This window comes from Pelecanus crispus, chromosome W (assembly GCF_030463565.1).
Source record: "Pelecanus crispus isolate bPelCri1 chromosome W, bPelCri1.pri, whole genome shotgun sequence".
Lineage (NCBI taxonomy): Eukaryota > Metazoa > Chordata > Aves > Pelecaniformes > Pelecanidae > Pelecanus > Pelecanus crispus.
The window spans coordinates 17,147,526-17,170,831 of NC_134675.1; the positions used below are offsets into that span (position 1 = coordinate 17,147,526).

The following is a 23,306-nucleotide window of genomic DNA, read 5'->3' on the forward strand; positions in this document are numbered from 1 at the left end:
GCCTGTAGTAAACACCAACCATGAGGTTTCCTTTGTTAGCTTTTCCCTCATTTTTACCCATAAGCTCTCAACCTGTTCATCGCTGTTTTTCAAAGACAGCTCTGTGCAGTCAATCCATTTTTTTACAGAGGGCAACCCCCCCCCCCCTCCTTCCTTGCCTGTGCTTTCTCAACAGTTTATAGGCATCGATTGCAGCGCTCCAGTCGTGCGACTCGTCCCACCAAGTTTCAGTGATAGCGATTAAATCGTAGCTTTCCAGGTGCACAGTGGCTTCCATCTTTCCTGTTTGTTACCCATGCTGTGTGCATTGCTATAGAGGCACTTTAAGTGGGCCTATCGACCTTGGCGCATTTTTAGAGGAACACAGCCTAATTCCTTTGAGGCATTTCACAGGTGTTTCCATGTTGATTCTTAATGCATCAGCAGCCCCTGGCTCATTTGTCTGGATGGCAAATGGATGCTTCAGTGCCTCTCACTAAGAAATCTTGAAGATTCACAAGAACATCCACTATTGCCTAAAAAAGCATAAAACCAGCGCAGATATTCTTCTACCCGCTTTGAGCTGGGGGGGAGTGGGGGGCGTGGACTAGACAATCTCCAGAGCTCCCTTCCTATATGCATGGGCCATATCTTTGTGTTTGTCCCAAGTAGTCTCTCCCTGCTTCCACCTTCTGTGTACTTCCTTTTTGTGTTTGATTTCAGTCAGGAGCTCCATTTGCTTGGGTGGTGCTGGCTGTTCCCCAGCCAGTTCAAACCACGGGAAAGCCAATGCCAGCAGCAGCAGTGGCAGCAGCAGTATTTGCTGCGTGCTGAGAAGAGTGTGAGGCTTGTGAGGTCCTGGAGGGTGTTTGAGGGGGTTTCTGGGCCCCCGACACCCTTGGGCTGTGTGTGTGGAGGGACTGGCCAGCAGGCGACAGGTCTCGCAAGAGGGGCGGGTGAGAGTTGGGTGGTCCCAGCTGTTGCTGCAGCCATTTCAAACCGTGGGAAGCCACATATAACTGGCCCCTAGGGAGTGCCAGTGACCAGGGTATGGTGCTGTAGGGTACGGTGCCTGAGAGGAATGGCACAGCAATTTGCACGGCAGTTCGAGCAGAAGGGTGCGCGAGAAGGGCGGCACATCCTACCAAGTTGTCGGACTGCTGCCCGCTCTGCTCGCCCACAGTCTTATGCTGCAGCCTCGATGGTACCCCAGCTAGCTGTTGGCTGTGCAAGCCTACCCAGCAGCTTGAGGTCTCCAAGGAATTAGAAGGGCTTATTAGGCAGTGCTTTGGGATCGTCGGAAGCCTGGTGGTAGAGACCAGGCGAGGGCTGCGCTCTGCAGCAGCCAGGAACCAGCTACCTAGCCAGGCTAGCCTGGGACGAGTGGAGGCAGCCACCCAGACAGAGCTTCCTATCAGGGAAGCTGCTGTCCAGGTGGAGGTATGCAAAGACTGTACCCCACACTCCTGGGTGGAGGAGGGTGGAAGCTCCACCTGTGCTAGGTGTGCTCTGGTGGAGTCACTCAGGCAGCGGGTGGAGGAGCTGCAGGAGGAAGTCAGCAGGTTATGCTGTTTTAGGGAGGGGGAACAAGAAATAGAGTATTATTTGAGACTTTGGAAGAAGAAATATTAGGGCTTCATGGCACTGTCCTCCAAGGACTACCAGACAAAGATCTTCAGCAGCGACCAGACAGCACTTTGGAGAAGGAGGCACCATGGTCTCTGGTGACCCATGGGAACAGGATATTGCTTCACTCCCCTTCCTTGTGTGTACCAACCAGCAACACATATGAAGTCTTGGCAGTGGACAAAACCAATGAGCAAGATTCACAGGGAGAAACCGCACCAGCAACACATACTAAAAGCTGCAAAAGAAAGTGGCAAGTGCTAGCAGTGGGCGAGAGGCACCGAGGCACCCATCTGCTGGCCTGATATACAGCCAAGGGAAGTTTGCTGCTTGCCAGTAGCCAAGATCCAGGATGTCACAGAGAGACTGCCACAACTGGTAAAAAGTGCAGACTACTATCCCCTACTTCTTTTCCATATGGGCACCAATGACATGGTGAAGCATAACCTGGGCAAGATCAAGGAGGACTTGAGAGCCCTGGGGGCCCAAGTGAAAGGGACAGGGGCCCAAGTGATCTTCTCCTCTGTCTTGCGAATCAGGGATAGGAGTGCAGGCAGAAGTCAATGCATCATGCATATCAATACCTGGCTTCATGGCTGGTGCCGTCACCAGGGCTTTGGTTTCTGTGGTCACGGGACGTTCTTCAATGAATACAGCCTATTGGGAAGAGATAGAATCCACTGATCTAGAAGAGGCAGGAGAATTTTCACCAGCATATTGACTGACTTCATGAATCGTGCTTTAAAGTAACGAACTTGGGGGGGTAGAGTCCACAGCTGTGACACCCGTATATCATCCATAAGCAACAGGGTAGATGAGCACACCTACCAGAGTAGTGAGGAATGCTCCCCAGTCCTTTCCAAAGGCAAGAACCCCAAGTTCAGCCACCTCAAGTTGCATGTATACCAATGCATGTAGTCTGGGCAACAAACAGGAGGAACTGGAGCTCCGTGCCCAGTCTGAGAAGCCATGTTGGCTGTCTCTAATCACCTCCCTGTCATCTGTATGCCTCGACATATCTTCCAGGATTTCCCTTTTTCCAGTCACCGGGGACTTCTGACTGCCATGACTTTTCAAATATCATGGAGAATGGCTTGGTAACTACATCAGCCAGTTCCCTCAGGACTCTCGGATGCATCTCGTTGGGTCCCATAGACTTATGTATGTTCAGGTTCCTCAGGTGGTCTTGAACCTGATCTTCTCTTACAGTGGGAGGGACTTTGCTCACCCAGTCCCTGCCCTGAGGTCCATCCACTCGAGAGGTGTGGAAAGAGAGATTGCCAGTTTGAAATTTAAAAGACTTGCAAATTTCTGCACCTAGGACAACATAACCAAAGAGCCCAGTACAGGCTAGGATCTGTGTGGCTGGGGAGCAGCCTTGCTGAAAGGGACCTAGGGGTGCTGGTGGAGAACAAGCTCTACATGAGTCAGCAGTGCACCGCTGCAGCAACAAAGGCAAATCAGGTCCTGGGCTGTATCCGCAGGGGCATTACTACCAGAGATAGAGATATGATCATCTCACTCTACTCAGCCCTTGTCAGGCCGCACCTGCAGTACTGTTTCCAGTTTTGGTCTCCACAATTGAAGAAAGACACACACAGGCTGGAGAGGGTCTGAAGGAGGGCCACAAAGATGATCAAAGGGCTGGAGAACGTGCCCTATGAGGAAAGACTGAAGGGGTTAGATCTTTTCTCCCCGGAGAAAAGAAGGCTCAAGGGGAACCTCATCACAGTATTCCAGTACTTAAAGGACAGCTATGAAGAGGATGGAGGCTCTCTCTTCACAAGGAGCTACATGGAGAAGACAAGAAGCAACGAGTACAAGTTGCAGCAGGAGAAGTTTTATCTTTGCAGAAGAAAGAAATTTTTTTACAGTGAGAACAATCAATCACTGGAACAACCTCCCCAGGGACATGGTAGAATCCCCATTGCTGGAGGTTTTCCAGATGTGATTGGACAGGGTGCTAGATCATCTAGACTCCCTTTCCCATGATCTGTTGGACCAGATGATCTTTTGAGGTCCCTTCCAACTTAGGTTGTTCTATGATTCTATAATTATATGCTTGCCTTTCTGCTCATTCTATGCTTGCCTTTCTACTCATTGGATTGGACCATTCTTGTTTTCTGAGGAGGCTGTCCTTGAAGATCAGCTAGCTGTCCTGGGCCCCTTTTCCCTCCAGGGCAGTTTCCCATGCATCCTGCCAAGCAGGGCCCTGAACAGGCCAGAATCTGCTCTTCTCAAACTGAGGGTTGTAATTATACTGTTTTAATTCTCAAAAGTTATACCATTTCAATTTTCCATTAAACAAATTAGCAAAGTTTTAGTTAGGTAAGATTTTATGTGGAGAAAATTTTTTAAAAAGAGTTATTAAGTTCTAAGATTTCATCTTTCCTGCATATCATCCTCAGACAAAGGATAATTTGGCATCTCATCTATTTTATGAAATGCAAATGTCTTTGGAAGTATAAATCATGAGAGCTGGAAACATAAATAAAACTTAAAACTATTTTTGGAAGAGTTAGGAATCTAAGTAGAGTCTGCACTCACTGTCAGTTGGACAGAGTAATCTTTTTAGTATTGTTAGTTGTAGCGTATTAAAGAGAGGGAGAAATGAACTGAATAAATGAGGGCATTCTCTAGGATTTACATCAATCTTTTGGGCTTCTAAGACCCACCTCTTGGACTCTACCTCTTCAAGTGAGATTTGTCTTGCAGAAATCATTTGTACCATTTCCTCTGGCCAGGGCTATTTTTACTGTCAACAATGATCTCATGCCTTTGTTCTTTTCCTTATCTTACTAATATCTATTTTTTTTCTTTCCCCTTTTGGGGGAAATTCCAGTGTTCCACCCCCCTGGCAGACAGTTGTTGAACTATTTCCCCTAAGTTTCCATCATCATGTTCTCCTTAAGTACCCTCTATTAAATAGGGCTGTTTATTAAATTGCCTGGTTCTAAGAACATCTGGTCTGGTATCAGGTGCTTGACTTACCATCCATTGGAGGCATTTAGTGATGCCCCAGTTTAATAAAATCAATCAGGTATACCCAAGGAGATTTCTCCAAACCATCTTGCCTGCACACATGTTATTGCAATGTAAAAGATGGTTTGATTCTAGCTCTGAAAAGAAGGTACTACTAGATGACTGTACAGCCTTTCTCCTCTTCCCTCCCCTCCCCTTTTTTAAAATTGTTTTATTTTCATTAGACTGCACTGTAGTCCCTCTAGATTAACTGTGAATTTCTCACAGCTGCTCTTAAAGCTTTTGAAATACCAAGAATAAAACAAACAAAAAAATTAGCTTAAGTAACTGCGAAAATAAGTAATATAGTACATAACTTAAAAAGCTTTTAGGATATCAAAATTAAGTTTTAGAGTTTTTTTCTGTCTCTGAAGAACAAGGGAGAATCCATGATGGCCATAGTTAATACCACAGAAGTTCTGACTTGGTTGTTGTTATGGGTTCAAAATGTTGGTGCCAGTTGATTTTAGCAAGTATTATAGGATTTTATGATTAAATGTCAAAATTATCATCTGGGTAAATAAACAAACTAATTTTTATCATTTGACTATTTTATTGTAACACATGCCATGGCATAAAGCTTGTTGGTCTTGAAATGTTGGCTAAAATTTTGTAATTCCTGCAAAATCCAGATTCTTCATTTTAGAAAAGCTAATGAGTGTTATTTACTTGTGTATTTTGATCTATATCACTTTGAAAGTCCAAGTTAGTACACAGGAGCAAATATCCTCTATGTTCAATAGCTAATAAAAGATTATAACCCATTAACGGGTAATGATCCAAGTCATTATGAACATGAAGTGAAGAATGACATAAGGTTCATGAGTTAAGCGAAAAGTTTAAGATTAACTGGTTAAAGAGGCCCAAATGTTTAATAGTTGGAAAGAATTGAGTTAAATTACTGCTGTTCCTTTGACTTTTTTAATCCCTTCACAAATCCCTCCACAAATTGTAATTCTGTTTGTTTTATTACTTTTTCATCATAACACTATACATATTGTTGTCCAATTTAAAATTTCACTCTGCTGAACTAACTGCATGTCTTAAAATACAAATGAGCTCAGAATTTCAAGCTTCAGCCAGAGAGTTTCAGTGAATTTAAAATCAATACAAAACATTTATAGGGCTCTTGTATATAGGACCATCTTGGCTAACATTTTTTTGGTCATGTTTACAGTTTTGTAACACACACAGTATACAAAATAAATGGCATCTAAATAAAAATCCAGCTTTGACTGTAGGATTTAAAAGTTACAACAGTTTTATAAATTACTATATAATGTATTAATACTTGAATGAGATCTTCCTCTCATCTCTTCAATTCTTGTCATGCTTTTCTCCACCCCTCTTCATATGGGACTGAAAACATTTTCCATGAAGTTTAATGAATACTTATTTTAACAGTGAGTCCAAGTTAATTACTCAGTACTTTGACATAATGAAATGTTATTTTGTGTGGAGGCAAGGGTTGTTTGCCAATCCTATTTAGCTTGTTTACAGCAACTGTACACTCTTTTTTACAATGATGTTTCCCTCACTTAAGCAATCCAAATAAATAACTACTACTTCTTTTGTTTTCTTTTCCTGAAGTCGAACAACTTATCCTTACACGGAAACCCAGATGTATAACCAAAACACTGGGGGAAATTACTTCGATACTCAAGGAAGTTCTGCACAGGCAACAACAGTGGTCTCCTCTCATAGTATGGTGGGCACCGGAGGGATTCAGATGGGTGTTGCAGGAGGACAGCTCATTAGCAGCTCAGGAGGGACCTATCTGATTGGCAATTCAATGGAAAATTCTGGTCATTCAGTGACTCATACAACGCGGGCCTCCCCAGCTACAGTAAGTACTTCAGAACTATGTTAAATGTTTGGGGATAGTTTCATAGTCATTGTGATGTTCCTGCGTGCTGGCATGGTTCTGTAGCAAAAAGCATATTATGTCAGCAGAATTAGTAATACATGGCATTGTCTTGCAAATATTTACATTTAGTTTAACTTTGTGCATGTGAATAGTATTAAGTGAGTGCTGTCGTGGTTTAACCCCAGCCAGCAACTAAGCACCACGCAACCGCAACTGCTCACTCACTCCCGCCCCCGCTGGGATGGGGGGTTCAATAGGGTCATAGGGATCATAGGGTTTAACATTGCAATGAACTCCTCCCCTTGCCCCTGCTCTGGCTTGGACTTATCCACAGACTGCAGTCCCTTAGGGGTGTACCTGCTTCAATGTGGAACCCTATCTGTGAGAATTAGAAGAGTAAAAATGAGAAAACTCATAGGTTGAGATAAGAACAGCTTAATAATTGAAATAAAATCAAGTAAAATAGTAGTAGTAGTAGTAATAATAATAATAGTTGTTGTTGTTGTTGTTGTTGTTATTATTATTATTATTATTATAAAAATTGTAAGGAAAAGGAAAAAATAACAAAGAGAGAGAAAAATAAAACCCAACAAAGACAACTGATGCAAATGAAAACAAATGGTCACCACCAGCCAACTGATGCTCAGCCAGTCCCTGAGCAGTGGCCACCCTGCCAACCTCCCCCCTAGTTTTATTGCTGAGTATGATGTCATACGGTATGGATATAGGACAGGAGAGGTCGTGTGTTGCATGGAGTTATTGGGCACCAAAGCCAGCTCAGGTCGGGTCACTGCTGCACTTGCACTGCTTCTTGTAAGACTTGTCCTCCATTGGTTCAGGTGGCTCCTGCTATAGTAATTCCCATGACATGCAACTCAAATAATGAGTTACAACAATTTAAAGGTATTTCCATTACAATCTCCACCCCTGGTGCCTTTGGACCAGATCATAGGGTTTAACATTGCAATGAACTCCTCCCCTTGCCCCTGCTCTGGCTTGGACTTATCCACAGACTGCAGTCCCTTAGGGGTGTACCTGCTTCAATGTGGAACCCTATCTGTGAGCCACAGTCTCTCCAGGGGTATACCTGCTGTGGCATAGACTTATCCAGAGCCACAGTCTCTTTGAGGTGCACCTGCTCCAGCGTGGCCTTACCCACAGCCACAGTCCCTTCAGGAGTAAACCTGCTCCAACATGGCCTTACCCATGGCTGCAGTCCCTCCAGGGATGTATCTGCTCTGTCATGGGCTTATCCATGGTCACACGCTTTGAGATGCTCCAGCATGACCTTATGCACAGCCACTGATGCTTCAGGGTGTACCTGCTGCAGCATGGACATAACCACAGCCACAAGTGCTTCAAGGTGTAACTTCTCCAGTGTGGACTTATCCTTGGGCCACAATCCCTTCAGAGGTATACCTGCTGCAGCACAGACATAACCATGGCCACAGATGCTTCGAGATGTATCTGCTCTGGCATGGACTTATCCACGGCCACAGACGCTTCGGGGTGACCTGCTCCCACGTGGACTCATCCACAGGTCACAGTCTCTTCGACTCGAGTTCTCATTGGAGTTCCAGCCTCTCCAGTACAGCAGCACAGAAACAGCAGTGATGTCCTGGCCATCTGCCAGTCCAGGCGCATGGCCATTGCTGTTATCAAAATGTTCCCAGGCACAGTGGAGTAAGATGATAAGCAGTACAGCACTACAGCAAAAGCAAAAAGCAGCCACTAACGAGCACTAGACTCTAATATACAGTGAGGCACGCAAGCCCCATGGCAAGCACAGGAGCCTGTCAATTAATAGCTAAACAGCAATAACAGCTATAAATTCGATCTAGCACATTCCAATCAAATCTGTTGTTATCTCGAACCCTTCAAGCCCCGCGTTGGGCGCCAAAAAGGACTGTCGCGGTTTAACCCCAGCTGGCAACTAAGCACCACGCAGCCGCTTGCTCACTCCCCCTCCAGTGGGATGGGGGAGAGAATCGGAAGGGTAAAAGTGAGAAAACTCGTGGGTTGAGATAAAGACAGCTTAATAAGTAAAGCAAAAACTGCGCACACAAGCAAAGCGAAACAAGGAATTCCTTCACTACTTCCCATTGGCAGGCAGGTGTTTAGGGCCATCTCCAGGAAAGCAGGGCTCCATCGCGCGTAACAGTTACTTGGGAAGACAAAGGCCATCACTGTGAATGTCCCCCCCCTTCCTCCTTCTTCCCCCAGTTTTTATTGCTGAGTATGACATCATATGGTACGGAATATCCCTTTGGTCATTTGGGGCTGTGTCCCCTCCCAACGTCTTGTGCACCCCAGCCTACTCGCTGCTGGGGTGGTGTGAGAAGCAGAAAATGCCTTGAATCTTTGTAAGCACTGCTCAGCAGTAACGAAAACATCCCTGTGTTATCAACACTGTTTTGGTCACAAATCCAAAACATAGCCCCATACTAGCTACTATGAAGAAAATTAACTCTATCCCAGCCAAAACCAGCACAGTGGCTTTATCTAAGCAAAAGAAATGAATCTTCTGAAGTGATGTAAATTTGAAAAGTAATGTTTCTTTAAAATATTTAAATGGCAAAAATATTCCTGTGTCATGTTAGTTTTTACGGCTTGCTTTATAAAACCCTTTAGACATTATAAACTTTCTTCTCAATTGAATCAGAACATATCATCTGCAGATGACAACCTTTTGTTCTCAAGCAAAATATCATGTCGTACGTTTAGTATTATAAATAGATAATAGAATTCAGTAAGTGGAAACAATTAATTCAGTGTAGTATCAAAGTGTAGATGACATGCAGTCATCAAACACAAGCAAATTTCAAGCAATCCAGGAAAGAGCAGTAGACTGAAGTTTTATATCCTAAAATCATTTGAATGGTATCAAAACTCCATATCAATTTTTGCAAATGAAAAGATGATTAATTTTTTTCAGCAAAAATTAGAAGCTAGAATTCAATTTTCCAAAATTTCGATGTTTACAAGGAATTGTATCCTAATACATACTCTGAAATTCAACAGAGCACTTACTAACTTTTTGCTCACACTAACACATAAGTAAAGTCCATTTTGTGCTCAATCTTAAAATAATGTCTTATGCAAACAAAATTTAAGGTATATACCTTTCACTATCTGCACTTGCTTTATGTGTTAAAGAAAAACATTTCATTAGGATGTTCTGAATTATTTTTATTTTGCTATATCTAGTTTTTAAGGAATACAGATTAATTAAATTACAATTCCAAAATTGTGTTTCTACCATTAGTTTTCCTTCCATTTTTAAGGCATTATATATAGTGTATAGTTAACATAAATGAGGCATTAGAATACATTAAAGTGCATTTCTTGTTGATAAATTATTAAGCAGCAATCTACAAAAATACTTTTATTATTATTATTTTATAGAATCATAGAATGGTTTCAGTTGGAATGGACCTTGAAAGATCATCTAGTCCAACACTCCTGCCCTGGGCAGGGACATCTTTCACTAGATCAGGTTGCTCAAAGCCCCATCCATCCTGACCTTGAACACTTCCAGGGATGGGACATCCACGACTTCTCTGGGCAACCTGTTCCAATGTCTCACCACCCTCATCATAAAGAATTTCTTCCTTATGTCCAATCCAAATCTACCCTCCTTCAGTTTAAAACAGTTGTCCCTTGTCCTGTCACTACAGACCCTGGTAAAAACTCTCTCTGTCTTTCTTATAAGCTCCCTTTAAGTACTGAAAGGCCGCAATAAGGTTTCCCCATGTCACGAATGCAGGTTTGTGAAACCTGCCGGTTATGCTAATTTATTGTGAATGAGTGGCTTTACACAGCCCGATTCAGTAGCAGTTTAGAATTTACTCGTAGCAAATCGCAGGATTTGATTGTAATATTTTAATAGCACTCAGTCATCAGTGATTAACAAAGTGATTAGACAAAATTGATCAAGACAGTGACTTAGTTACAGATTCGAAGATGGCAAGGTTCACTCTATTACTACATGGAAGTGCATAAAGGACAACTAAGTTAAACTGAGGTGGAATGATTCACAGAGAGATTGCGTATGCAGGGGATAAGGAGGACCCTCCCGTTGAGTCACAAGGTTCAGAATAGACCCCCTTGCTTTCTAAACTCCTTCTCAGAGAGGAGTCTAGGTGTGGCTAGGTCCAATCTTAGTCTCAGACTTGGTCAACAGTTTATAGGAATAAGGATAATGCAGCAGTATAAGACTCACTTTGAAATTAAATCGTACATCTACAGACTACTTAAACTGATTCACACATGCATACACACAAACATAAATGCATATATGAAAATGGTATACCTGTTAAAAATTCCCCTCGAGTTCAGTGAAATACGTCGAATGTCTTGGCATTTTTCAATGGGCAAGGGTTGAGCCTCAAGGAGTGAAGGGTTTCAGCCCAGGCTCCACTGTCAGTCCTTGGCAATGGACCTCTGATTTTTGCAAACTTTGAGTTTGCTAGCTCTGAGAGGAGTTCTGCTCAGAGGGAGGTGCTGGTGCAGCCCGCGGCAGTCCAGGAGAGCTCAAAGGGCCTCACTTAGGACTGCTGTTTTATAGGATCATGAGATGATTGGCTTTAGTCATCAGTAAATTTCCATCCGAGCCACAGTTCGGGTTGGTAGTTGCTGGAATTCCAGTAACGATGATACCGCTCTGTTTCAAGGCTGTCAGGGGTAGCTGTTTGTTCTTGCTCCCCTCATTAGCCATAATAGGGAGATTTTAATAAGGACAGGACTGCTCTCTGCTCCAGCCATGTAGGAGTTTCTGGTACAATTAAGGGGTGCTTAACTGACCAACTCACTACATGAAGGCCTTGGTCTGGAATTCCTAAGGTCGTAAAGCAGTTGAAGAGAGACAAAAGGCGGGGGATGCACCACCACATCCTGGAGTCTTTTCTTCTCCAGGCTGAACACCCCAACTGTCTCAGCCTTTCCTCATAGGAGAGGCGTTCCAGCCCTCTGATAATTGGCCCTCCTCTGGACCCGCTCTAACAGGTTCATGTCTTTTTTGTGCTGGGGTCCCCAGAGCTGGACGCAGTACTCCAGGTGGGGTCTCACGAGAGCAGAGTAGAGGGGGAGGATTGACCTGCTGGTCACGCTTCCTTTTATGCAGCCCAGGATGCGATTGGCTTTCTGGGCTGCGAGCGCACGTTGCCGGCTCATGTCCAATTTTTCATCCCCCAGTATCCCCAAGTCCTTCTCCGCAGGGCTGCTCTCAATCCATTCATCCGCAGTCTGTACTGATGCTGGGGGTTGCCCCGACCCAGGTGCAGGACCTTGCACTTGGCCTTGTTGAACTTCATGAGGTTTGCATGGGCCCACTCCTCAAGCCTGTCAAGGTCCCTCTGGATGGCATCCCTTCCCTCTAGCGAATCAACTGTATCACTCAGCTTGGTGTCATCTGCAAACTTGCTGAGGGTGCACTCAGTCCCACTGTCTGTGTTGCTGATGACGATATTAAATAGTACTGCTCCCAATACGGACCCCTGGGGGACACCACTCGTTACCGGTTTCCACTTGGACATTGAGCCATTGACTGTAACTCTTTGGACGTGGCCATCCAGCCAGTTCCTTATCCATCTAACAGTCCGTCCATCAAACCCATATCTCTCCAATTTAGCGGCCAGAATGTTGTGGGGGACCATATCAAAGGCCTTACAGAAGTCCAGGTAGATGACATCCGTAGCTCTTCCCTTGTGCACCGATGCAGTCACTCCATTGTAGAAGGCCACTAGGTTAGTCAGGCACGATCTGCCCTTGGTGAAGCCGTGTTGGCTGTCTCTAATCGCCTCCCTGTCTTCCATATGCCTCGACATATCTTCCAGGAGGATCTGCTCCATGATCCTACCGGGCACGGAGGTGAGGCTGACTGGTATGTAGTTCCCAGGGTCTTCCTTTCTACCCTTTTTAAAAATGGGTGCAACGTTTCCCTTTTTCCAGTCACCGGGGACGTAGTCTGACTGCCATGACTTCTCAAATATGATGGAGAGTGACTTGGCTACCACGTCAGCCAGTTCCCTCGGGACCCTGGAACGCATCTCGTCGGGTCCCAAGGACTTGCGTATGCTCAGGTTCCTCAGGTGGTCTCGAACCTGATCTTCTCCTACGATGGGTGGGACTTCATCCCCCCAGTCCCTGCCTTGAGGTTCAGGGGCTTGAGAGATGTGGGAAGAGAGATTTTTCATTGAAAACTGAGGGAAAGAAATTGCTGAGTACCTAAGCCTTTTCCATGTCCATTGTCACCATTTCTCCTGTTCTATTTATTGAGGTCGGGGGGATACATTTTATTCAGTCTTCCTTTTCTGGCCAACGTACCTATAGAAGCCCTTCTTATTATTCTTCTCATTCCCTGCCAAATTCAGTTCCTGCTGTGCCTTAGCTTTCCTGATCCTATCCCTATACCTCTTGGAAGCATCCCTATATTTTTCCCAGAATACATGTTCCTGCTTCCACTGCCAGTGCATTTGCTTTTTGAACTTTATTTTGACCAGGAGGTCCTTACTGGGCCATGCTTCTTTCCTGCCTTTCTTGCTTGATTTCTTGCATGTGGGAATCAAGAGCACTTGCACTCTAAGAAAAACGTCCTTGAAGAGCTGCCTGCTCTGTTCAGCTCCTTTATCTCTCAGGGCATTTTCCCAGGGTGGGTCCCATCCACTAGTTCCTTAAACAACTGAAAGTTTGTGCTCTTAAAATTCAGAGTCCTGAGTCTACTTTTCACCTGGCCCATATCCCTCAAGATTGTGAATTCCACCAGGGCATGATCAATGCAGCCCAGGCTGCCACCAGTCTTGAGATGTCTAATTAGTTCTTGACATCTCTAATTAATTTTAGGCTCTTGATATATAGGGTTCAGCTCGTACAAGCAAGAGTCAATTGAAACCTAAACAGTTCAGCTTAAACTGTGATTTTAAACACATACTCAGTTTTAAATTTACTGGAAGGTATAAATAAACCAGGCAAACTAGAGCAACACAGCAATTAAATTTTTCTTTGCTTTGTACCTGATATAGCTAGAGCTCATTTCACTTTTAATCCTCATCCTACCTGCACCATCATAATATTTTTCCATACTTGTATAGAGAATTTAAGAGATCACAATAATATGTAGCCAGGCCTGCTTCCTAATGTAATACTCAGCAAATGTATTAAAATCTTTTGAATTAATTTTGGATAATTTTCACATGGTGACAAATGAACCAGGCATGGGCTTATTATAACCTCTGACACTTTTACCATATTAAGATTTAGTTCTGTTTCAGTGTTTACAACAAACAACTTCATTTTGTTTTATTCACCCTCACTAATCAAATAAGTAAATTTTTGTAACTAGCAAATTAATTGTAATATTGATAAGATTTTAGCTCTTCCTGATAATTCTACTTATAGATTGTAGGAGGAGCGATTTGCCCTAATTGGTTGGCAATTTGAAATTATATTACATGTTGTATCCTACTTGAAGGATGAGTCTGGGTGGGTTACTGACAGTTACTGTCAGAGGGTAGTCAGCTACAGCAAAGATTAATTAGAAAATTATCTGCCCTATAAATGACAGAATTTAAATCACCCTGCACTTTTTACCAAATGCAAATGTCTTAAGGACTGTTCTGATAAAATTCAAATTCTATTATCAGTGTTTCCAAATGTCAAAACTTTCAAAATGTGTATATAGTTATTAAATTAAAAAAATGTAGTATGCTTGTCAGCCAGGGAGGAGCTCCCATCCATTAGTTCTGTTTTTTCTAACAAGCGTTAGGCTTGATCTGCAATCACTGTTATTCATCAGTCATCGCTAACCATAGGAACTCTTGACTCAGAAATTTATCCTATTTCAGTCATGCTTGTGCAGATCAAAGGGTACATGGAAATAGAAACAAAGTCAATATGAATTAATTAATTAATACTAATTAATTAATTAATACTCCTGGTACAAAGTACAGTGTGCTAAGCATTCTTCTGATGTAAAAGAAAGCATGGTACCTTCCTAAAATAAACCATCTGATAATGGAGTGGGAGAAAAAGAATAACATCTGCAAATAAAGCAGCCCAATAGTAATGTCATATCCTGATAATATAATTTTGGTGGAAGTACTACAGTTATTTTAAGAGCAAAAAAATATATAAAAATGTGTAAACTTCCATAGCCTTATTTTAGGCTGGAGTGGTTGTGATTTGGAAAGTAATTTAAGATTTTATTTGTTCAGTCAGTCTCTTTCCAGGTAAAGGAATTTTTTTCCTTGTCTGCTCCCTCACCCCTCTGGTAATTGGCAGCACACTTTTTATGTAGCTGGATTCGTCCTAGGATGAACAAACTGCTTCAGATAAAAAAATCAGAGATGCATAGATCTTTATGTTACATTGGAATATTAAATCATCTAGTCTGACCTTTTAATCATACAGGCCTGACATTTTTATTCAAATCTTCTCAGCACATTGACTTGTTTGGTGAAAAAAGGCATTCAGTCTTGGTTTCCAAACACAAAAAGATGAATAATCTGTTTAATCAGTAATTCAAATGGTCATTACTACCACTGCTAAAAATGTTGGTCAGTTATGAATTAACTAGTGGGGTGGTAAGATTAGAGGATTTGGGGGTCTTGTACTCTCATTAACCTCTGTCCCCCAAGACTCTGCCTCCTGCTTCTTTCTGCTCCATAGCTGTGAAGCATCACGGCTTCTCCCTAGCCCTTCCAGAAAGAGATAAGTTTCAGTGTTGCACAGTAGACAGAAGTACATATATGTCCTACTCTGCCCCTGTGAGCCCCATACAGCCCCCACAGTATGTCCAGAAAATCCCCACGAGACTAAGGTCAGTCACACTTGCACCATTTACATTCTGGCCTCATCTGCTTATGTTGCTTATTTCTCTCTAGCTTTCAACCATTAGCTTTTGTTGTGTTAAAAAATTTAAATTAAATTGTGTTAAAAGAAATAAATTTAGAAAGCCCTGTAGCACCTAGTCTTTTGTTTCTAGTTTTGCCTCAATATATTCAGTAGATCACATAACTATATTAACTATCAGCACGTTACATTTAGTGTATTAATTGCAAACAAACAAACAAATTGTTTCTGAAATAACTCTTTGTGGTGGGTTGACCTAGCCACCAGGTGCCCACCAAGCTGCTCTCACTCCCAGTCCTCAACAGTCTGTTTTGCCGGTGGTGAGTGATCTCCCTGTCCTTATCTCAACCCACAAGCTTTTCATCATATTTTCCTCCCCCTGTGTTGTTGATGGAAGGGGAGTGTTAGAGCGGCTTGCTGGGCACCTGGAGGCCAGCCAAGGTCAACCCACCACACTTTCACAGGCAAAAAGACTTGACTTGGGGAAATTGTTGTAATTTATTGCCAATTAAGCAGAGTAGGATAATGAGGAATAGGAACAAATCTAAAAACACCTTCCCCCCACCCCTCCCTTCTTCCCGGGCTCAACTTCACTCCTGACTCTTCTACCTCCTCCTCCCCCTGAGCGGTGCAGGGGGATGGGGAATGGGGGTTGCGGTCAGTTCATAACGCTTTGTCTCTGCCTCTCCTTCCTCCTCACACTCTTCCCCTACTCCAGTGTGGGGTCCAACCCACAGGAGACAGTCCTTCACGACCTTCTCCAACGTGAGTCCTTCCCACAGGCTGCAGTTCTTCAAGAACTGCTCCAGCATGGGTCCTTTCCATGGGGTGCAGTCCTTAAGGAACAGACCGTTCCAGCGTGGGTCCCCCACTGGGTCACAGGTCCTGCCAGAAAACCTGCTCCAGCATGGGCTCCTCTCCACGGGCTGCAGGTGGATATCTGCTCTACTGTGGATCTCCATGGGCTGCAGTGGAACAACCTGCCTCACCATGGTCTTCACCAGGGGCTGCAGGGGATTCTCTGCTCCGGCGCCTGGAGCACCTCCTTCCCTCTTTCTTTACTGACCTTGGTGTCTGCAGGGCTGTTTCTCTCACATATTCTCACTCCTCTCTCCCAGCTGCTGTTCGGCAGTGTTTTTTACCCTTTCTTAAATATGTTCTCACAGAGGCACTAGCAACGTCGCTGATTGTCTGAGCTTTGGCCAGCAGCGGGTCCGTCTTGGAGCCGGCTGGAACTGGCTCTGTCTGACATGGGGGCAGCTTCTGGTGTCTCATCTCAGAAGCCATCCCTGCACCCTCCACATCTACCAAAACCTTGCCATGTAAACCCAATACACTCTTATGGAAAACTCTGATACAATTGATTTAATAATTTTCAGTAGAGAACTATAACAGAAATCAAGTTGAAATGTTGTTGGAATTAAAATACATTCAAATGTATTGTTCTCATTATTAAAAATTGGCCAAAGGAATACAATGACTTTTTTGTTTCTGAGGTATTCAAAATTTTATATTTGAGTTGCCTCTGAATCCCTGAGGTGAATTTCTGTCTGTTCCTTTTCTTTTTTTCTGTGAAAATGTTTAAAGTAGGTCAAACATGACTAGCCACTGACTGCTATCATAACATTCCAGTTCTCAGTGGCATGGTGTTAGCACTTTTCTAGAGAAGTGGATTCCTGTGTGTCTAAATAGCCAGTTTGTTCTAAAAGTGGCAGTTCATCTCTTGCCAACTCTGTCTTGTCATATTTTTTTCTGAATTTTTAAAAATAATTATCTGAACTTTCTTTTTTGTTTCTCAGTCGTGATTTCCTGATGGGACTAACTATTGTGGAAGTGTATGGTTCTTGCTATGTGTTTTTTAGGAGTTCAGTGGAGTGTGCCTGTTCTAGAAATCCTAAGTAAGCTTGACAAAGATTTGGGGAGATTTTTGAGTCTGTACCATTTCACTATCACACAGTTATCACTAGTACCCAAGGCTTAATTAGCTGTGCTGAATTTAATTTTTCTAATATACATTTGATGAATTAGTAATTTCTTCACAATGATGAAGAATTTCTTTGATGAAAACTTCTTTAGTATTTCACTTGGTTTAAAGCCTACAATGGCAACATTTTTGAAGCAGATAAGTTAAAAGGTGCTAAAGATATAGCAGATAAAAATAAAAGGAAGCAGATAAAGTTAAAAATAGGTGCCTGTGTAGAGACATGGACTTCATTCGGACATGAGGCAGCAAATGTATTAAACTTTAAGATATCACCAAAAGCAGCCTGTTTTATTGTCAGTGAAGAGGGGTTTAGAAATGCAAACAAATATAGATAATGAATTGGAGGATGTCCATGTTAATTTCAGTACCTCAGAGCTTAAACTTCTAAGGAATTTTTTTTTCCTTATGTCCTGACCTCCTCAGAAGAACTTAAGTATTTTGGGTCAATTACTTGAATCATTAAGAAAGTAATATTTCTTTGCCATTGACTTTTGGGAAGGCAGTTTTTCAAAGTGCATTTGGGATTGTTAAGTGTTGTTCTATGTATATACTATAAAGGCTTCTGAGACATTAATGTATATGTTCATCTGATAAAATGTTAATGGACAATAAGACTTAAACTAACAGGAACAGTTAATAAGATTACATAAAGATGGAACGTTGTAGGTTTTAGTTGACATGTATAATAATCGCTGTTTTAAATTTATTATCCACAGAAAAGTTATACCCTTCTTAACCATTAATGACTATGGCAGATAATAAATTAGCATTTTAGGTGGCAAACTGAGTGAACTGATGGAGAAGTCTAAAATCACAATTCCTATAATTATCATGCTGTAATTTCCCCCCCATGTTTATATTAATATGTATACTGATAATTATATGCATTAGTAATTACTAATGCAGATATTTTTAACATGGTTTGGTTGGGGTTGCTGTGGGAATGATAACTTTTTTCAGTTATCAGTCAAAACATTTTAATAAATGTCTTTCCGTATTGAATTAGTCTTTTAAAAAGAAGAAATGTATGACTGATCACACATTCAAACAGATGGATGTGTTCTTTTTTTTGTCATTTAGCACTCCAGTTGTAAATATGCCTGTAACTTCTGACTGCTTGTCCTTAGAAATGTAAGGAATGCGATTAATTAATCTCTATATGTATAGAATATAATTTAAAATGTTAAATTTATTTTCATAATTTTTCCAAAATGTCAAGGCTACAATTTAAAAAACAACACCACTATTCAGGATAATCCCTATTTAATTTGGGATATATTCTTAAATGCTTCTCTGAATATAGGTGAACTTAAGTTCATGCTCCTTTTTTTCCAGAACCAAAGTCTAAGTTCCTGGCCCTAACTTTGAACTTAAAAGCTTGAAGGAACAGATTCTGCACATGAATAACTTGCCATTAAAGTAGCTGGCATTTCCCGCACATGCAGGGGCCTGTTTCACATAGAACATTTTGAAAGCCTGAGGACCCAAGCTTACTAGAAGCTTGAGATTTTTAAAAATAAAATACATTGGAATGAGAGACAACCCAGAAGTAGCTGGGAGTTTTCAAAATGAGCAAGACAAATGATTCACTGTCTGGAAAATCTGCCTTCAAGTTAAGCCTCTGTTATTTACATGCAAGAGAATGTGAAGAGATGCTTTGTCTATGGCTAGGTGCCTCCATGGGAAAAAGTTTTCTGATAGTAAAGAGATATTTCAGTAGCAGGTAAAGCTCAAAATGCAACTCATCAAAATTTAGAGAAGGAATAATGTACAAAATGTTTAATAATGAAAATAATTACTTTTGGAACAGGTTACACTAGAATAGTCTTTGTTTAACATCTTTATCAACAATCTGGATGAGGGGATTGAGTGCACCCTCAGTAAGTTTGCAGATGACACCAAACTGGGTGGGAGTGTCGATCTGCTCGAGGGTAGGATGGCCCTGCAGAGGGACCTGGACAGGCTGGACCGACGGGCCGAGGCCAACTGTATGAGGTTCAACAAGGCCAAGTGCCGGGTCCTGCACTTGGGTCACAACAACCCCATGCAACACTACAGGCTTGGGGAAGAGTGGCTGGGAAGCTGCCTGGCTGAAAAGGACCTGGGGGTGCTGGTCGACAGCCGGCTGAACATGAGCCAGCAGTGTGCCCAGGTGGCCAAGAAGGCCAACAGCATCCTGGCTTGTATCAGGACTAGTGTGGCCAGCAGGAGCAGGGAGGTGATTGTCCCCCTGTACTCGGCGCTGGTGAGGCTGCACCTTGAATACTGTGTCCAGTTTTGGGCCCCTCAGTACAAGAAGGACATTGAGGTGCTGGAGCGTGTCCAGAGAAGGGCAACAAGGCTGGTGAAGGGTCTGGAGCACAGGTCTTATCTTATGAGGAGTGGCTGAGGGAACTGGGGTTGTTTAGCCTGGAGAAGAGGAGGCTGAGGGGAGACCTTATCGCTCTCTACAACTACCTGAAAGGAGGTTGTAGCGAGGTGGGTGTTGGTCTCTTCTCCCACGTAGTTAGCGATAGGACAAGAGGAAATGGGCTCAAGCTGCGCCAGGAGGGATTTAGATTGGATATTAGGAAAAATGTCTTCACGGAAAGGGTAGTCAAGCATTGGAACAGGCTGCCCAGAGAGGTGGTGGAGTCACCATCCCTGGAAGTGTTCAAAAAATGTGTAGACGTGGCACTTTGGGACATGGTTTAGTGGGCATGGTGGTGTTGGGTTGATGGTTGGACTGATGATCTTGGAGGTCCTTTCCAACCTTAATGATTCCTAGTTTTTACTTTCATTAAAAACAATCCAGCCACCAAGCCAGGAAACATGAAATTGCTACTCTACCCTTAATTGGTTTAGTGGTGGACTTGGTAATCTTAGGTTAATGGTTGGACTGGATGATCTTAAAGGTCTTTTCCAACCTAAACAATTCTATGATTCTATGATTCTATAATATGGTGAATACTTATCACTTTAAATATAGATGTCTTTCTGAAAGACCTGCTCTAGTTCAGTAATACGTCATGAGACTGATGAAATAATTAATGGTCAATTTTAGTGGTAATAAACACTTCTTGACCTACATTATTCAAAAAATAAGACAAGCTGATCATAATAATCATTAAGATCTCTGATCTTAAAATCTATGGATCTGTTGCCACAGATATATTGTCTTCAGTGGCAATATTGGTGACATATATTCACATATATTCCCCAGTGCCTTGTTCCCTCAAGTGTTTGTAGTGCCATGCTGTTGCCAAAGTAGGGAAGTGTTTATATATATACCCACACACATTTACGATTTTAAAGGAGTGGTTCTTTGAACAGGCCACAAAAACTTGTCTCAGTGAAGTGAGAGGGTAGTGTAGTAGCTGGAATGAGCAGCAGGAGGCAGGACTTCAGTCCTGTAGTACTGCTGTAGACAAGGTATCATCAAACAGTGGAATAAGATTCAGAATTATTCATATTATGTATCATGTTATAATATCATGTTAAGATGGGAGAGTCTATGGTTGCAGTATATAGTAAGTTGATCTTAGCATGATGAAATCTTAACCTTTTAATTTTTAGCATGCTGTATCCTTTTAAATTTGACCTTTTCTGTCTGATTGAATAATTTGACCTAATAGTTTTTTCCACTGAAGCAAGAAAAAACTCTGGATTTAAACATTATTTTTGTAATACTGAAGTATATTTTCTTACATACTAATCAGATACTTGTATGCTTTTATAAAAAGGCTTATATTACTAATATTAGACAGTTGTAAGAAAGACTTCCTTTTTCATTGAGAATTACTACAGTAAAAATACTATTTGATTAGCTTATAAAAAGGGGAAAGCAAATTGTATTTATGCACTAATCAAAATATAATCTGAAATATTTTCCAGTTTTGTGCTGTATATTGAGTGAACTCATTTTAGTAGTGTAATTTACCAGCATAAACTCTTTGGATAATACTGTAATAATTAACGAAGGATAGGGAAGACTTATTTAAAAACTGTCTACAGGGAGAATAAGTGGTTTTAAATGTATAGATGGTTTTCCATTGCTTTTGTGTTTTTTCCATTTAATGTGGCTAATTATGTGCCTTCTTTTACTGTACATCCCATTGTCTCTATCACTTTCAATGTTTTTGCTATTCTAGATCTGCAGCTAAACTACAGTTAGATTGTAATTTTATTTTTAATACTGTCATTATAGAATTAAATCAAAAGATGTATTAATACGGGGGGGAAGAATGGGAATGGGTATGGTTGTCTTTACACATTTGTATTAGGAGTAATGCTACTGTATAATTAGTGGTATATAATCCTTTTTCTTTTAAAAATATTATTCTGAACCCATCTGGTTTTTTTTTTTTCTTTTTTTAAGGATGGATCTCACTGTCTGTGTAAACCTCCAATTTTAATTTACTTTGAGAGCTCTGGATATTCAAAGAATGCTCTGACAGGCTGTAGGGGTGATATCCTGTCCAATGAAACTAATGGCACAAAACCTACTGAATGACTGAGATTTTTCTCTATGGTTGCAGAGAGCAGAAATTTTGTTTCTAATTCACATTCAAAGTGTGCACAGGTCTTTCTCAAATACTTGGAGGAAGAAACGTTGAGGCCTTTCTTAGTATTTTATTCTGGGATTTTTTTTTCTTTTATTGAAAACATTGATTGTTCAGTAATTTTTACTGTTTGCAATGTAGCTTACTGGTAAATCCACTTCTCTTATTTCATGAGCAGGGAGGAAGGTAAACTGGACTTTGAAAGTGGGATCCTGCAGTATATATGCAAGCAAAATGCCTCCCTGACTTCACTGAGGAGGTTTGCCTTCATGGGGACTTCAGGATGAGGCCTTTAAGTAGAAAATATCCCTTAGCCATGACTGAACTAGATATTTCTGTTGAACTTAAGGCAATCTATCAGAATTTTTCTGATCAGCCTTTTTTACTGTCTTGTCTTGAGTCATTTTTTAATGACATCTATTATCAGATTGAAATGGCGATTGAGACACTACAAAAGTCTGATGGTCTTTCTACTCACAGAAGCTCTCTTCTCAACAGCCATGTAAGTTGTCTCTTCTTTCATGAAAGCTAATCTCTTGCTTGTTCTGCATGCTTAGCCTGCCTCTAAATGTTTGTTTTAATTTATTTCTGCTTTTTGCTTTTAATCTTTCCATTTTAGTTGCTTGTAATCTACATCTTCTGTCACTATATATTGTCAGGTTAAGTGTCATGAGATATTGTGGAGTGTATTTCTTTTCTAGGTTCTGTATTGTGTTAACACAGCTTAACGTATTTGCCTGTTCTGCAGGTCCTAATGTAAATGTAAAAATAATAATCAAATAATTAAGTAGTCTGGGTTTGACATTTTAAAATAATTTTCTACATTTTGTGTACCGGATATAATAATTTAGGAGCAGGTGAAGGGGGAAAGAATCAGCACACACTTTGAATAAAAAATATTCTTTAGATTTCTTTTAAAATATTTCTATTATTCTGAATAAGTTTTTTATAAGATAAGAATTCTGAAGATCCACTTGATGAGATAAAAAAAATTAAAATGATTTGTTAGTCTCTAATATGTTTTATTCTTCTGCCTCTTGCTTTGCTCTGTCTTTGCAAATTGTGTAGTTAGGAATTTTCCATAAGAGAAAGCTGAAGATATTTGCATAAAAAGATGGTTGCAAATATAGTGGTAAAGCCCTTAAATATAACTTTTAGGTAAAGGAGAAAGGCTCAAAGTTTAATCTTCAGTTTGTTTTTAAACAGTGCTAGTCTTTCTCGAAATGTTATGTAAACATGTTTTTTTCTTCAGTTGCAATATATAAATAATAAATAGTTTTGCATTTTTTAATGCTGCTAAATTTCTAGACATACTGCATCCTTTTTCCTTCTCAGCCTTACTAACCAACATAAACTTACATATTTTTTCAGATCCTTGCATTCCTTTACCAGAGAAATGTAAATATTGATTGTGATATGTATGAGTATATTGGATAGAGGC

General features: G+C 41.4%; 1 protein-coding gene across 2 annotated transcripts in view; it reads left to right on the forward strand.

Annotated features, from left to right (window-relative positions):
- Nucleotides 1-23,306, forward strand: part of LOC142596463 (transcription factor RFX3-like) — a 107,193-nt gene that overhangs the window by 29,639 nt on the left and 54,248 nt on the right. For both annotated transcript variants that reach the window (XM_075725576.1, XM_075725577.1), the window contains exons 3-4: nt 6,217-6,472; nt 22,293-22,367. In XM_075725576.1, coding sequence (XP_075581691.1) covers nt 6,217-6,472; nt 22,293-22,367 — 331 coding nt within the window. The remainder of the gene's footprint in view (nt 1-6,216; nt 6,473-22,292; nt 22,368-23,306) is intronic.